The 14486-nt window shown below is 45.4% G+C and overlaps 1 protein-coding gene across 1 annotated transcript in view; it reads right to left on the minus strand.

Annotated features, from left to right (window-relative positions):
- Nucleotides 1-14486, minus strand: part of ITSN2 (intersectin 2) — a 107399-nt gene that overhangs the window by 63633 nt on the left and 29280 nt on the right. The window contains exons 9-16 of the mRNA XM_018575523.1: nt 12138-12275; nt 7959-8038; nt 6885-7147; nt 6186-6335; nt 4831-4971; nt 4474-4548; nt 4296-4299; nt 3976-4124 (exon numbers count right to left, since the gene is read on the minus strand). Coding sequence (XP_018431025.1) covers nt 3976-4124; nt 4296-4299; nt 4474-4548; nt 4831-4971; nt 6186-6335; nt 6885-7147; nt 7959-8038; nt 12138-12275 — 1000 coding nt within the window. The remainder of the gene's footprint in view (nt 1-3975; nt 4125-4295; nt 4300-4473; nt 4549-4830; nt 4972-6185; nt 6336-6884; nt 7148-7958; nt 8039-12137; nt 12276-14486) is intronic.

A 14486-nucleotide genomic window follows, 5' to 3' on the forward strand; every position in this document is an offset into this window, starting at 1 on the left:
CCCCCCCATTATTCTGGCCTTTTAGGGATTCACGGACCTTGAACAAGCATGTACCCATGTGAAGCAAATATTGGAGTGCCGGTGACATCTTCATCCTCTACTGATTGATTTACAGCGCCATCTGTGGTCACTGCAGCACCCACCCGCGAATTATGGGTTCATGTCGGTCAGGCATGCTATGGGACTTGCAGGTTTTTAAATGAGAACCAGCCAACTACCCAGTCAGGCAAAAAGTTACAGTACCTCATGACAGCCCATCCAACTATAGCATGGTATACTCATCTATCCTTGCTCCTTTGCCTTCTGCTGCATCAAAACCCTCACTCCATTGCTCTAATGGAGCAGGGCTTTGGGTATGGGGAAACATTGGACCTTCCCCATGCGACAGAGGTCAAACACCAGATCTGACCATGGTCACATGGGGGCAATGATGTCATCCAGGCGGTTAAGCTGAGACACCATTAGACACCAGATCTCACTTATGGTGGACTCCTGCTTTGAAGAGCTGGTTAGAGAGCGGGGATAAGTGAGTAAACTTTGTTGGGGAGGGTGGGCTATCTCTCTAAATGGGTAGATGACAGTGTCTCTTTAAACAGGTCAACCATAGTGGTTTCCATCCTTCAACCCTCACAGGTTCTGCCTTACGTAAAACAAGGGAGTCCATTTCCACCTACCAATTTGGATACATAGCTGGGGCATAGTAGTCACCCCAAGGTTTGGGTAATGAAGAGCACAGTCAGTACCCAGCAGTGTGGGTTGAAAACCAACTATACAGAACATTGCAGGAACATATGTAAGAAAAAAAAGTGCCAGGTACTTTCATTATCCAAAACACCAACCAACAGTTGACGGTGTTGCTGCTACAGGACGTGAGGGGAATCCCCCTAACAAACACACACAGCAACAAAACAAGAGCTTCTGAGGCCCCTTTCACACCGGGGCGGTGTGGCCGCGCGGATCCGCCAACATGAACGATTCCATACATTGCTATGGGGACCGTTCATGGGACCGCCTATGTCCACACGATCCGACGCGCCCCCCCCTCCCCCCCGAACTACTCCGTGCACTATTTTTGTCACGCTGATCAGTGCGGTTTACATACAGCTTTCAATGGAACCGCACTGATCAGCGTGGTTGTGGGCGTTTTCAATTGCGTTTCCGCTGCTGAAATGCAATTAAAAACTCAGAAAACCTCCTTTTTGAAATCAGCCGCATAACCGCGCTGATACACAACCGCCCTGGTATGAATGGGCTCTAGATGTCAAAAATAACATTTGTGATGTTTGTGTCTCTTGGAGATTTCCCCTTACTTCCTGTCCTAGGGACCGGAAGAGGAGGTGAGTGGAGACAGACGGCAATGAAGATCTGTCGGAACTTCGAATCATCACTTTATTTCTTTTGGGTCAATTGGAGTATGTGAAGATGAAAAAGTTACGTTTATAATCCTTCATATATTGCGCCTTTTCATCCCAATGGGGATGCTGGGCCTCAGTTAACTAACATAAGAATCTTTTTTTGGGCCCAATTAATAAACTTGAAGTTTACTCTGCTTATATTCTGCAAATTAAATTATTAAATAAAACTTGTTTTCATTACAGGCCTTATTTTAGACCCAGTAACATCACCAGTGGGTCTTTGTACTTCTCTGTGCAATGCAGGTAGATCATGGCTGGTGGGAGGGGCTGGAAGGGGGCTCTAAATGACTATCTGAAAACAGGAAGCTGGGCTAACACCAACAGGTGACGCTGAGCCTCTATGTTTGGAAAGACTGAAATCCAATCAATGAAAGGGGCGAGACAGTCAGGCTAGGGAGGATAGGGCTAGATCCTATCCTCCCTAGACATCCTCCAGCCAGGTAATGACTCATTGCAGCTTTGCATGCACATTGTGGGAAGCTCACAGTGTGCAGTGAAATCAGAGTCAGTTCCAGTCCAATCTGCAGCTTCTAATGCACATTAAGGGGAATTGATCAAAACTGGAGCAACCAGAATCTCGAGAAGTTGCCCATGGCAACCAATCAGCTTCTCTCTTCAGTTTGCTCAGGTAAGATTTTAAAATAAGAGAGAGAAGCTGATTGGCTGCAGTGCAAATCTGCTCCAGATTTTGTCTGCTCCAATTTTGATAAATCCCCTCATTGTGAGAAGCTTGCAGTGTGCAGTGAAATCAGAGTCAGTTCCAGTCCACGAGAGGAGACGGTACAACTTTGCAAAAATAAGCGTAAGGCCGGAGCTCAGGGTAAAATGTTGGCTCATTCACAATCAATAATTCTAATATTCACAACTTGGGAGTATGGTAAATGCCAACAAAGAAAGCAGGTCTGCGGTGAATGTACAACACATCTTCTGAATCAGGCAAATCGTAATTCCAGTGAATAGATATTCAGGAAAAACAGTAAAATCACACAGATCTCAGTGAAAATCCAGTTACATGGTGGAGGTAACAAAACTTTATAAAACATATGTATAAATCCAGTATAATCCAGTAGATAAAAGTTAAACTTCAGGCAGACAAAAAACAATCAATTAAACTTTGTGTTCTTTAAAGTAGAACTATGGGGTCAGTGTTTTTCCCCATAGTTCTCCTTAGGGTAACGGGAGGACACAAACTAGTGTCCTCCCGTCACGATTAGCTCAGTATACCGCGAGCTGCAGCCGCCGCCGCAGCTGAAGCGGATCCCGACAATTATGTCTGGATCCGCCCAGCTGCGTGAGTGACAGCTGGCTCTGCCTATCTAGAGGCAGAGCCAGCTGTACCCGCCCCCTCCCCCGTCCGTTCCGCCAGTCAGCGCTGGCGGATCGGAGCGGGGAGGGGGGAATCCAGCCCCTCCCCTGTCACGGCAGAGAGCCGTGACAGGATCGAGAGGTGAGCGAACCCGGTATGTGTTTGCTCACCTCCCGATCTACTGAGCCGACCTGTGACAGTCTCATTGTCACAGGTCGGCTAGAACTATGAGGTGAGTGAAAAGCACTCACCTCATAGTTCTCCTTTAATACATCACGGATGTTTTCTTTTCAATGCAAGCATTGTTAAGTACCTGAATTTGGCATGGTATCAGCCTTTTGCAGTACCTGGTACAGCAGAGCTCAGAGTGGGGAAGAAAGCAGGAGCACAGGAAGCCATTCAGTTGTGCTGATCTGGTCATGTTCTAATAAGGAACATGCAGAGCAGACAACAGAGTGACAGAGATGAACTCATCGGCTGCTTCTCTTTTCCCTGACCAGTCACAGGCAAGGGAAGGAGACAAGACCTGTAAGTGTTACTTAAAGGAGATCTATGAGGTGAGTTATTTTAACTCATCATCCTAGTTAGAGCCGACTTGTGTCAAAGAAGCTGTCACAGGTCGGCTCTATCGATCGGGAAGTGAGCAGAAACATGCACCGATCCACTCACTTGTCGATCGTCTCGCTGCAGAGAGCCGTGTCAGCCACCGCTCCGAGCAGGGATTCCCCCCGCTCCCCTCTCCGATCCTCCAGCGCTGAGTGGAGGAAAGGACGGGGGAGGGTACAGCTGGCTCTGCCTCTAGATAGTCAGAGCCCGCTGTCACTCACACAGCTGGGCGGATCTCGACAGTAATGTCGGGATCCGTCACGGCTGCGGCGCTCACGGTATTGCCCGCAATATATTGAGCTTCGGGTCACGGGAGGAGGTTGGTATATGTCCTCCCGTGGCCCTAAAGAAAACTATGGGGAAAACACTTACCCCATAGTTCTCTTTTAACTGCAGAAAAATACATTTCAGGTCTTCTGCTCAAGGAACTCTTTTTCTGTGCATCTAGCTGTCTGTCTGGAGTTCAGTTTCAAACAAGCATTGAAAATGAACCCCTTTTCTTGTCCATGAACTACCAATCAGATTCAAGCTTGCGGTGAAATATGACAATTAATCAGACTGAATCCGATTGGTGGATCAGAGCCAATAAGGACAAGAATATTCAGTAGCGGCATAATCATGGTCCTATACAGCCCGTGGTGAGCCTACCTTCAGCTGGTTGTTAAAGGAGTCCATCTCTTTGATTTTAGAGGAAGTCTCTTTCTCCAGAGCATCCAGCTGCTCCCGCAGCCTCTGGCATATGCCATCCTTCTCTGCCGTCTTCTTATGAAGGCCAAACAAACCGGCATTAGAGTTATCTGTCACAAATTGAACATGGCAATCAGCGGAAACACAAGTCAGATGCAGCCCCCCCCCCCATGGCAGATGCATGCTGCGCTTAATAGTTCTTTTATAGCTAAAAAGGATATGGATTTTCACGTCTGATCTATAACAAGTGCAAGAAATGTATGCAATATAAGAAAATAGACTACTCTATCCTGAACGGAAATAGTTTTAGCTAGGGATGTACCAATACCGATATACCGAGTATTTGGGGCAAATACTCGTCAAAATGCTCCGATACTTACCCCGATACCGGAACTTGCCACAACCAACATCTAATATTCAAAAGGAAGATGCAAAAAATGACTCACCAGTCACAGTGACCATCTGAAACTGTTTAATCTGCTCATTCAGGGCTTGCTTTTCTGGGGCAAGACTGCTCAACCTATTCTGATAGTCCTGGAATAAAAAGATGATGGTGTGAGAAAAGAAAATACGGATGAGGTCAACAATTCTGAAGCTCTAGAACAGGGGTGCCCATTAGGTAGATCGTGATCTACTAGTAGCTCTCAAAGCTGATGCTGGTAGATCATGAAGATCCATCGGGCAGACAATGGAGTTTTGTATAATAAGCAACATTCTCATGTTCTATAGTGCATGACTTTGCTTTATAATACTAATGATAAAGAAACATTTGGAACAGAACAATAATAGACACAAAATAATGCACAGAGAAATTACCTGGAGCTGCTGCTGGAGTTGCTTGATCTCTATAATTCCCAGATCACATTTGTTATCTATATTTTCCAACTCATTTTTCTTAATTTGCTTTCTACCTCGGACATCCTGGACCCTGAGTGTGATCTGCTGATGTTTTTCCTCCTAAATTAAGGGGGAAAAAGGATTGAACAAAACAATATGTTGTATAAAAAAGGGAACACAGTAGTGGTTTTGGCAGGATAGTTCTTGCCACTGAGCAATGTAAAAGTCTTGCCTTAGGTCAATGTCAACCCAGCAATCCTGTTGTTGGTGGCCGCTCACTAGCAAAATGATTGTTAAAGCAGAACTTTACATAGAATATGAAAATGTGCGACCAGGCAGGCTTTTTATTGCAGAAGAGGCATATGAGGGGGTTTATTTATAAACGTTCGGCCCCGCCTGGTCGTTCACACAGCATTAGTGCCCTAGATGGCACTGAGAAGTACAGTAAATTCCTATACTTGTCAGCACCATCTAGGTGCGCCAGTGCCATGCAAATGGCATCCGCCAGGCTATATGACGGGCATTATTTTTATAAATTAACTGCTCTCTCTGTTTGCAATATTCTGTAGAATGTACACTGAGCTGTGCATGGGGAGCTCAGTGTTCAATCCCAGCATCTGTCAGGTGCTGGAATTGTTGAACTCCCCTGCACATGTGCTGGCATCGTGTCATCCTGGCGCGGCCAATCAAGATGGCAACATATCACAAACTCAAAAGAAGACCAGGCAAGATGTTGGCACCAGAAAAGGAGCAAGGGGAAGTATAGTCCTGCTTTAAATACAACCTTCATCTGCTTCTACTTCTACTGCTCCCTTGCAAGCCAGAAATCTCAGAACCTGTCTTGCTAACAAGCAGGGGTCAAAGGATGCTTTGCTGGTCTGGCCACTGAAGAAGGGATACTAGAGAAGCCGGGGTATTGTTTCTTTGCTCTCCTAGTGATCTTGCCTCTGACATGTTGCTACCAATGGCAGGATTGCAAGTGGCGTCATTGTCTTTAGGTGATATCTTAGGTTCTAATATCTCTTGCTGCAAACACTGCGAGAACCCATATAAAATATATACAACCTGTATCCCAGGCGCCTTTCCCCTGTGTCTGCAGTCTCTGAAGAAGTCGCAAGTCTAAAAGGGCCAAGGTTAACCCCTTAGTGTGACAATGGCAGTACTAAGAACATGGGAGCAGAGAGCTCCCAGGTGTTGGTAAGTACTCCCACCATAGTCTTTTTTTTGCATTCTTCTAATAGCATTTATACAGAATGAAGAACATTGTACTCAAGCAATTTGTTGTTTTTTTTGTATAGATTACAGGAACACAAAATGCATTCCAAATTCCTCACCAGGGCTTCCAGCTCCAACTGCAAGCTCTTCTTCTTAGACTTCAGCCTGATGATTTCCTCTTGCTCTCTGTTCCTCTGATTGAACAGCTCTTGGCGGCGAATCCTCTCCAGTTCTTGCTGCCTCTGCCTTTCCAGCTCTTGCTTTGCTGCCTGCAGGTAGATATGTAAACTCTTTCAACTAAAATTATTATACGACAGCTTTCTATACTCTGCACCCATCAGGTTTAGACATAACCAATCAGTTCTGGTGATCCATCAGTATAATGATACAGACTTTGCAGCAGTCTAAACCAGGAGTTCTAAACTGTGATTATCCATACCCCTTGAGTCATGGGAACCAAATGATGGGAGTATAGAACTATTTTTAATTTTTATACAAATAAGAATAATCATAAAATACATTTCTAAACTGCTCTGCCCCTATCTATCTATATGTTAAGCAACATCAAGCTACTGACATCTTTTGACGTCATACTGGTACCGAACAGGACCGATGATGATGACAGTCCAGTGGCGTGGGTATGGAGACATACTGTGCAATCTATTGGGAGCCTGTACTAATAAAAGGTTTAGAACTCCTGGTCTAAAACTGAACTGCCCACAGAACCAGTTGGAGCCTCCTTTTTATGTGTTTAAAAACATAGCATGAATCTGATATCATAAAGGTTCAGGAGTCTCATTATCACATAGAGGACTGACCTCTCTCCTCTCAATCTCCTTCCTCTTCTCCTCCTCCCTTTGCCTCTCAAGTTCACGCTGTTTCTCCAGACGCCTCTCCATCTCCAGCTGCTTCTTGCGTTCCTGCTCTTGCTGCTCTCTCTCTCTGCGCTCCTGTTCTTCTCTTTCCTTCCGAGCCTTTCGTTCAGCCTCCCTCTGCTGCTGCTCAAGCAGGAACTGGCGCCTCTTCTCCAGTTCTTGGTTACCTCTCTCCATGTTCTCCTTTCTCCTTTCTTCAAAGGTTGCTTTAAAATCCAGCCACAGATGTTTTATTGTAAAGAACGTGGCTTATCAGGTGTGCAAGTACAAAAACAGAAAGCAAAGCTGGATTCTCTGCGTAAATAGCCAAAACAAAAGCACACCCATACCATGCAAGGCCTAGTTCATCAGCAGAGAGTCTGCAAGAAGCTTTGTTTATACACAAAGAGCGAACCACAGGGCATGACCTACATGAAGAAGCATAGCAAATAGGCCAGATAGTTGGGTACTATTAGATATTTCAGTAGAGCCACCCAAGGCACCACCAGAATTCAGGTCCATGCTCTCAGAAAGAAGGTCAGACACATATGGTGTACAGATACAGCACAGTTCTTGGCCCTCCAAAAGCCTGGTCCTCACAAGAAGTGACAACAATCAGCACATTTATTCATTAGAGGCATTTATATAGTGCCGTAAATTTATACCGGGCTTTACACACTGTACATTCACAACAGTTTCTGCCCTCAAGGAGTTCACAACCTAAGGGCCCTATCTCACATGCATACAGGGCCAATTTAGACAGAAGCCAATTAACCTTCCAGCATGTCTTTGGAGTGTGGGAGGAAACTGGAGCATCTGGAAGAAACCCACACAAGCTCAATGCAAACAGTTACATTTCATATACTGGCACCATGCAAGGTCTTCTGCACAAGACGAGACACGCCTGGCTAAGCCAGATACTACAGTCCATGTACATAGACATCACCAGTCATTATACCTATAAAGTGATTAGGCCAGAACACATGAACAGCATTAGAAAGAGGTTAATAATCAGATTATCTAGACTGCAGATATCACCTGTTGTCTTCTTCTGAGGGGGATCCTCTTCCTGCATCAGATGGTAGGTGGGCAGTGTTCCATTGATGAAATCTGAACCACTAAAAAAAAAAAAAAAATCAAATAAATGAGACTTTGAAAACACCAATATCTGCACAAAGTAAGCTTTGATTGCATTACCAAAACCAACTCTAGTATGTATTCCTATTACAATGCTGATGGTATAACAGAATAGTATGAGCTAGGACTTCACAACTCTTTTAAAGAGCAGTCCTTTAGCTGAAGTCCAGTGACTTTGCCTAGGGCAAAGATGATGTCATCAGTCTGCAACATTAAAGTTCTGCAGCCAGTCACAAAAAGGTTGAGAGACTTCAGAAGGAAACTGATCTCTTGCAGACATTTAAGGCAGGCACTGACACACACTGCACGCGAAGCGGATCGGTGAAACGCTGCCTTCGTGTGCAGTGTGTCAAGTATTTTTCTCTACGATACGTCAGCTTGCGAAAGCTCGCATAGCTGAGCGTGCAGAGGTGAAAAATGTCATCTTCAGCCAATCAACTTGCGTGTATAAATCCGTGCGTCACGATGCGAGCAAGCATAGCTCCATGCCTGACAGCTTTGCTTCGCTCTACACGGCTTCGTGTGCAGTGTGTCACGGCTTTAGAACTACACATGCACCCGCATTTATACAATGCTAACACCTCTGAGCCAGCATCTCAGTCCAGGAAGTAGATGCTGACCCTGGATGATGTCTGAACAAAGATGGCTCCATCCGTCTATTAAGAAAAAGAGATAAAGGCTTTGACAAGGGGGCGTACTGTGATCTGTGTGAGAAATAATAAATAGCTGGAAGTGATACGCTTACACATTACTTGCCACGCATGCGTGTAACATGAAAAAATTGTTTGGTTCTAGGTCCACTTTAATAGATCACTTCAGGTTTAAGTAAAAAAATATCCTCTTCCGCCTATCTCAATAATAGTTAAAGAAAAAACAGACCCTAGTGGCTCTTCACTGCCTGGTGCAGCCATTTCTTTATTGGCAACCCAACAAGATCCAGCGTTCTTTTCAAGACTGCCCATCTGTCTGCAGCTCCCATACAGTATGATGGCCTGCCTATCGCATGCAGGCGACTATCTTCTACAGCAGGGATAGGCAAACTCCAGCCCTCCAGCTGCTGTGGAACTACAAATCCCTTTAGACATTGCAATACTCCGACGGCCACAGGCATGACTCTTAAAGGCAGATGCATGATGTCTTTTTCTGGTCAACAATACAGGGACTCACATTACAACAGCATGTAAATATGCCTAAAAGGGCCAACACAACGTTCAGCTATACTGAAGATGACATTATATATCATTTGATGTCAAAACTCCACACTGGAGCTGTGTGCTGGCAATATTACATCTCACACACACACACAACCATACTGAATGAAAAGATTATTGCAGCAATTAAAAGAAAATAATCAGAACCTTTCTAGAACTGTTCTGAATTCAGCAGAGAGAAAAAGGATTGGTTGCAATGTGTCACTGCACTTAGAGAACTATGAGGTGAGTGCTTTTCACTCACCTCATAGTTCTAGCCGACCTGTGACAATGAGACTGTCACAGGTCGGCTCAGTAGATCGGGAGGTGAGCGAACACATACCGGGTTCGCTCGCCTCTCGATCCTGTCACGGCTCTCTGCTGTGACAGGGGGAGGGGCTGGATTCCCCTCTCCCCGCTCCGATCTGCCAGCGCTGACTGGCGGAACGGACGGGGGAGGGTACAGCTGGCTCTGCCTCTAGATAGGCAGAGCCAGCTGTCACTCACGCAGCTGGGCGGATCCCGTCATGTAAGTCGTGATCCGCTCCAGCTGCGGCGTCTCAGTATACCGCGAGCTGTAGCTCGCGGTATAGTGAGCTTAGGGTAACGGGAGGACGCTAGTTTGTGTCCTCCCGTTACCCTAAGGAGAACTATGGGGAAAAACACTGACCCCCATAGTTCTCCTTTAATAAGATGAAATCCTTCATCAATAAGGTAGAAGGAGTATATAGAAGTGCCTTTGCCAGTTAACTAGGCATCACTATGTACTCACCTTGCCCTCCTCATACACCCAGCACAGCCCATGTAATTACAGATGTGTATTAACTTCTAGTGTACTCACCTTCCCCTCCTCATACACCCAGTACAGCCCACATAGTTAGACCTGTGTATTAGCTGCTAGGGTACTCACCTTACCCTCCTCATACACCCAGTACAGCCCATGTAGTTGCAGCTGTGTATTTAACTGCTAGTGCACTCACCTTTCCCTCTTCATACACCCAGTACAGCCCATGTAGTTGCAGCTGTGTATTAACTGCTGTGCACTCACCTTGCCCTCCTCATACATCCAGTACAGCCCATGTAGCTACAGCTGTGTATTAGCCGCTAGTCTGCTCACCTTGCCCTCCTCATACATCCAGTACAGCTCTTGTAGTTGCAGCTGTGTATTAGCTGCTAGCATATTCTCCTTGACCTCCCCATACACTCAGCACAGCCCATGTAGCTACAGCTGTGTATAAGCTGCTAGTGTACTCACTTTGCCCTGCTCATATACCATTACTGCCCATGTAGTTACCATATGTATTAGCTGCTAGTGGATTCACTTTGCTCTACTTATACACCCAGCACTGCCCATGTGATTACCGTGTGTATTAGCTGCTAGTGTACTTACCTTGCCCTCCTCATACACCCGGTACAGCCCATGTAGTTACAGCTGTGCACTGCCTGTATATACTTTTTGTCCTGATCCTAGAGTATCTTTAAAGAGAAGCAGTTGGTATCATATAAAAGGAAGCAGCACAGGCCTCGTTCCCATCTCTTATCAGTACTTTGTGCTGTACCGGAGTTCCGTTACCAGAGCCTGAACTCTACAGATAAACTGCAGGAGAGACCACTTGCTGCCTTGCGGCAGATCAGAGAAGTAACTATCCACACAATCTGTAATAATGTAAGGGACCTGAATTTCTGCATTGAAAACATGACATTTATTATATAAAATGTTAATTTTGTATGTATTTATTGTAGATTATTATCCGGTGTCCTTCCTGAGGAAGTGGACCATAGTCTTTATGAAATGATAGCTCATGCGCTTAGCCCAGGGGTGGACAAATTAATATGGAATTCAGGAGCCAGTCCGTTCATTTTGAAGAGCCAGAAGGATTTTTTTAAGAGCCGGCTCAATTAACAACGGGAGAATACCTCAGATGTAAGGCGCTACCTGTATTTTTTAAGGAGCCTTGGCTACCTGGCTCTTGGGATTTGTCCAGCCCTGCCATAGCCAATTGTACACACATACTGGAACCAATTAACCTACCACCATGTCTTGTATCTGGAGGAAACCCATGCAAGCACAGTGCGAACACCCAAACTCCATGCAGATAAGATCCTGGCCATGATTCAAACCAAGGACCCCAGTGCCGCAAGACATAAGTGCTAAAAATACAATAATATATGCATATGACTGTGGTAGGAACTAGACAGGAAGATATTACACAACGAGAACAAATAAGAAGGGGTCAATGTCCCCTAAAATCTGCTTCTCACTTCTCAAATTTGTAGGGCTGGTACTGATTAAAATTTTGGTTTTCGATTAATCAAATTTTTTTTAAATCGAGTAATTTCGATTAATTATAAACGCACATACAGATTCAACCACTTTTAGCTGAAAAGTAGTTGGATCTGTATGTTATTAATCTCACGTGCCCCACTCAATATGCCCGCCGCTTGAGTGGGGCACGTGAGATTAATAACGTGCTGGATTACTGTGATCCTAGCTCATTTTATTACTTCATTGCTGTGGTGTATGTGTATAGACCAATGCCTTGGCTGGCGCTCGTGCAGAACAAGTTTCTTGGGCAAACCTCTTAGTTGTAACGAAACGGGAAGTCAGACGGTCGCAGAACTCGACAAGTTCGAACTTTCGATCGGTCACTTGCCCAAGTGGCTCCGTCGGCTAAAGAAGGTAAGGGGGGAGGAGTCCGGTGACGTCGATGTCCGTGACGTCACCGGATCTCCGACGGGACTCCTGGAAGACCCGGAAGCCGACGGAGAGGTGAGTGTTTTCATTACTGATCACAATAATTTTAATTGATCAAAAATTAACGATTAAGCGAGTAATTAATCGTTAATTTCCGCAGCCCTACAAATTTTATATGAATAAAAAAGTACATACCGGAATGAAGGGGGTACAAAATCGAGGGGCAGAGTCAACGGGAGAGGCTGGCCGGCTTTTGCCATGTCAGTTAAATGCATTGCCAGCACAAACTCATCTGCTTTCAGCTTCCCATCACGATCGATATCGGCAAGAGACCTGGCAGAAGAGAAAAGAGCAATTTTATTCCATTGCATAACATTATAAAGTTGCAGTATTAACATAAATCTGAGCCTTCCCTGTGCAAAGTATAACTGTGGCACGCCCCAAGGTGCGTATAGACGCCTTCCTTTTGCTCCGCCACTATGTTCAGCCATTAGGGACTGAAGAGAAGAATCCCTTGGAGCTTACACAGCGCTAAGAATTCTCTCCCCGCCTTTATAGGACAGCAATGGGTGCATGAGCGATCACCAAGTACCAGTGCCAAATGGGAGAAGGGGGAGCAAGTCACATGCTCCCAATACTCCGAAGGACTAGGTATTTCCCTTCACTCCTAGTGGATGAATGGCGTGGTGATGGGGGAAGGGGGGTGCCAAGGTCAGATAAGTATATGTGCAGATGGGGAGGGTGGCAGGTAAGTGAACCTGTTGCTTGCTCTGCATGCGCTGTCATTTCAATCCAGTGGGTTCAGCACCTTCTGAATAAATAACCCAAAATAAGCTTACAGATCACGTTTTCTGGATCAGTAATTCAGAAATGGCTGAGGCCATAGGTAGCCAGGCAACTAGCATTTAAAGGTTGTCAGCAATGCCAACCATTGTATTTCTCTCACTTCAGATTTCTTTAAAAGGTACAGCCTAGTGTGTTTTCAGTGAACACATATCTTACTCAATTTTATAGACTTTCCCATTTTACAAGCTTGCTCTTCCATATTTTTCCTTATATTGCTTTAAATGCAGAAATCCCTAGAATAGACACTAGAGGGAACCCTCAGAGCATCAATGCAGTTACTCTCACAACAACAGAAGTCCTTCAGCCCTGGCCTTTCTAGAGCTACAATGGCTCATGGCGATGGGTGTTGTTTTCCTGCGTTTGCCATGCAATTGGAATGCATGTCTATCATAGGTCAGCAGAATCTCATTGACTTAGAGCAGTACACATGACAGTTCAGAGGGTGCGTTGATCTGGCTTGCTTTGTGCTGCATTTTTTAGATCACATCATCTCCTATTTAAACTGCAGACAAAAGCAGGCCAAAGGCATTCTTTTGAACAGCAGACGCAGCGTCTGTAAAGAACTACCATCAACATGAGCCATTTATGTCACTTGAGCAGCCATGCCGAGGCAAAAGAGATGAGCTGCCTGCCTACCAGCATGCAGAAATCTAAACCATGCAAAGATATATCCTGCAGGACGTGGAACATTTTTATATTAAATATCATTATGTTGAAGAGCGGATCATATAAATGTGCAGGTTGCAGAAAGTTCCTCCATATGTTGAGAAACGTTAGCTTTCCTGTTCTCTCCATTCTCTTCTGATTAGCTGGCCGTGTTTTGTCGCTGAGCGTCTCCTCTCTGCCCAGATAAAAGTTCTGCTATTTGTACATGGCTCTGCAGAAAACAGCGGAGGATTTCCCTAAACACGGCCTGCCTTCCTTCCTTTGTTTCTAATCATGTCTTGCAGGGTATGTGACTTTGCCTGCTCACATCCGGTCTCATGACTGGGGCTTCCCTTCTATTGCTGATACAAACAGAAGACGTTCTCCGAGGTGCAGAAATATTTTGGAGGAGGTTGTTGGACCGAGACCACCGGTGTGGAGAGCAGTATGCCACCGATATTCTCTATGATCGGTTCAGTCTACTACAATAAGCCAAGGAAGCTCTATAGCAGGGGTAGGCAACTTTGCCACTCCACCAGTGGTGACACTACAAGTCCCATAATGCCTCTGCGAGTCATGCCTGTGGTTGTCAGAGTCTTGCAATGCCTCTTGGGCCTTGTAGTTCCACAACAGCTGGAGTTTCCTACCCCTGTTCTCATCATTTTTCTTCACATGCATTCAAAGTGACACTTTCCTTTATCTATGCAGAGCAAACAGATTAATTCTACTCTCCCTCCTTCCCAGCAGCACATGCTCCCCATTCCTTCACACCCCCACAGCTCAATTCAGTTTCTGGGACAATTACTCAAAACTTGCGGGACACTGCTAATCATGTGACTCGCTCCCATCTGCCTGGTGCCTGGTGATTGGCCCAGCCCTGTCACATGAGGTAGGGAGCGAGCCTATTTATGTTGCAGCATTTCATGCTGGTGTGTTGGTGACATATCTCATCTAGATAATTGCGGTGATCACATGATTGCAAAGCCCATCAGGACAAAGTGCTGTACACTATTGCTGCTGAGCCCTACTACAGGTGCGAACATCTATTCTATA

Source organism: Nanorana parkeri, unplaced genomic scaffold, assembly GCF_000935625.1.
Source record: "Nanorana parkeri isolate BGI_ZX_2015 unplaced genomic scaffold, ASM93562v1 scaffold53, whole genome shotgun sequence".
NCBI lineage: Eukaryota > Metazoa > Chordata > Amphibia > Anura > Dicroglossidae > Nanorana > Nanorana parkeri.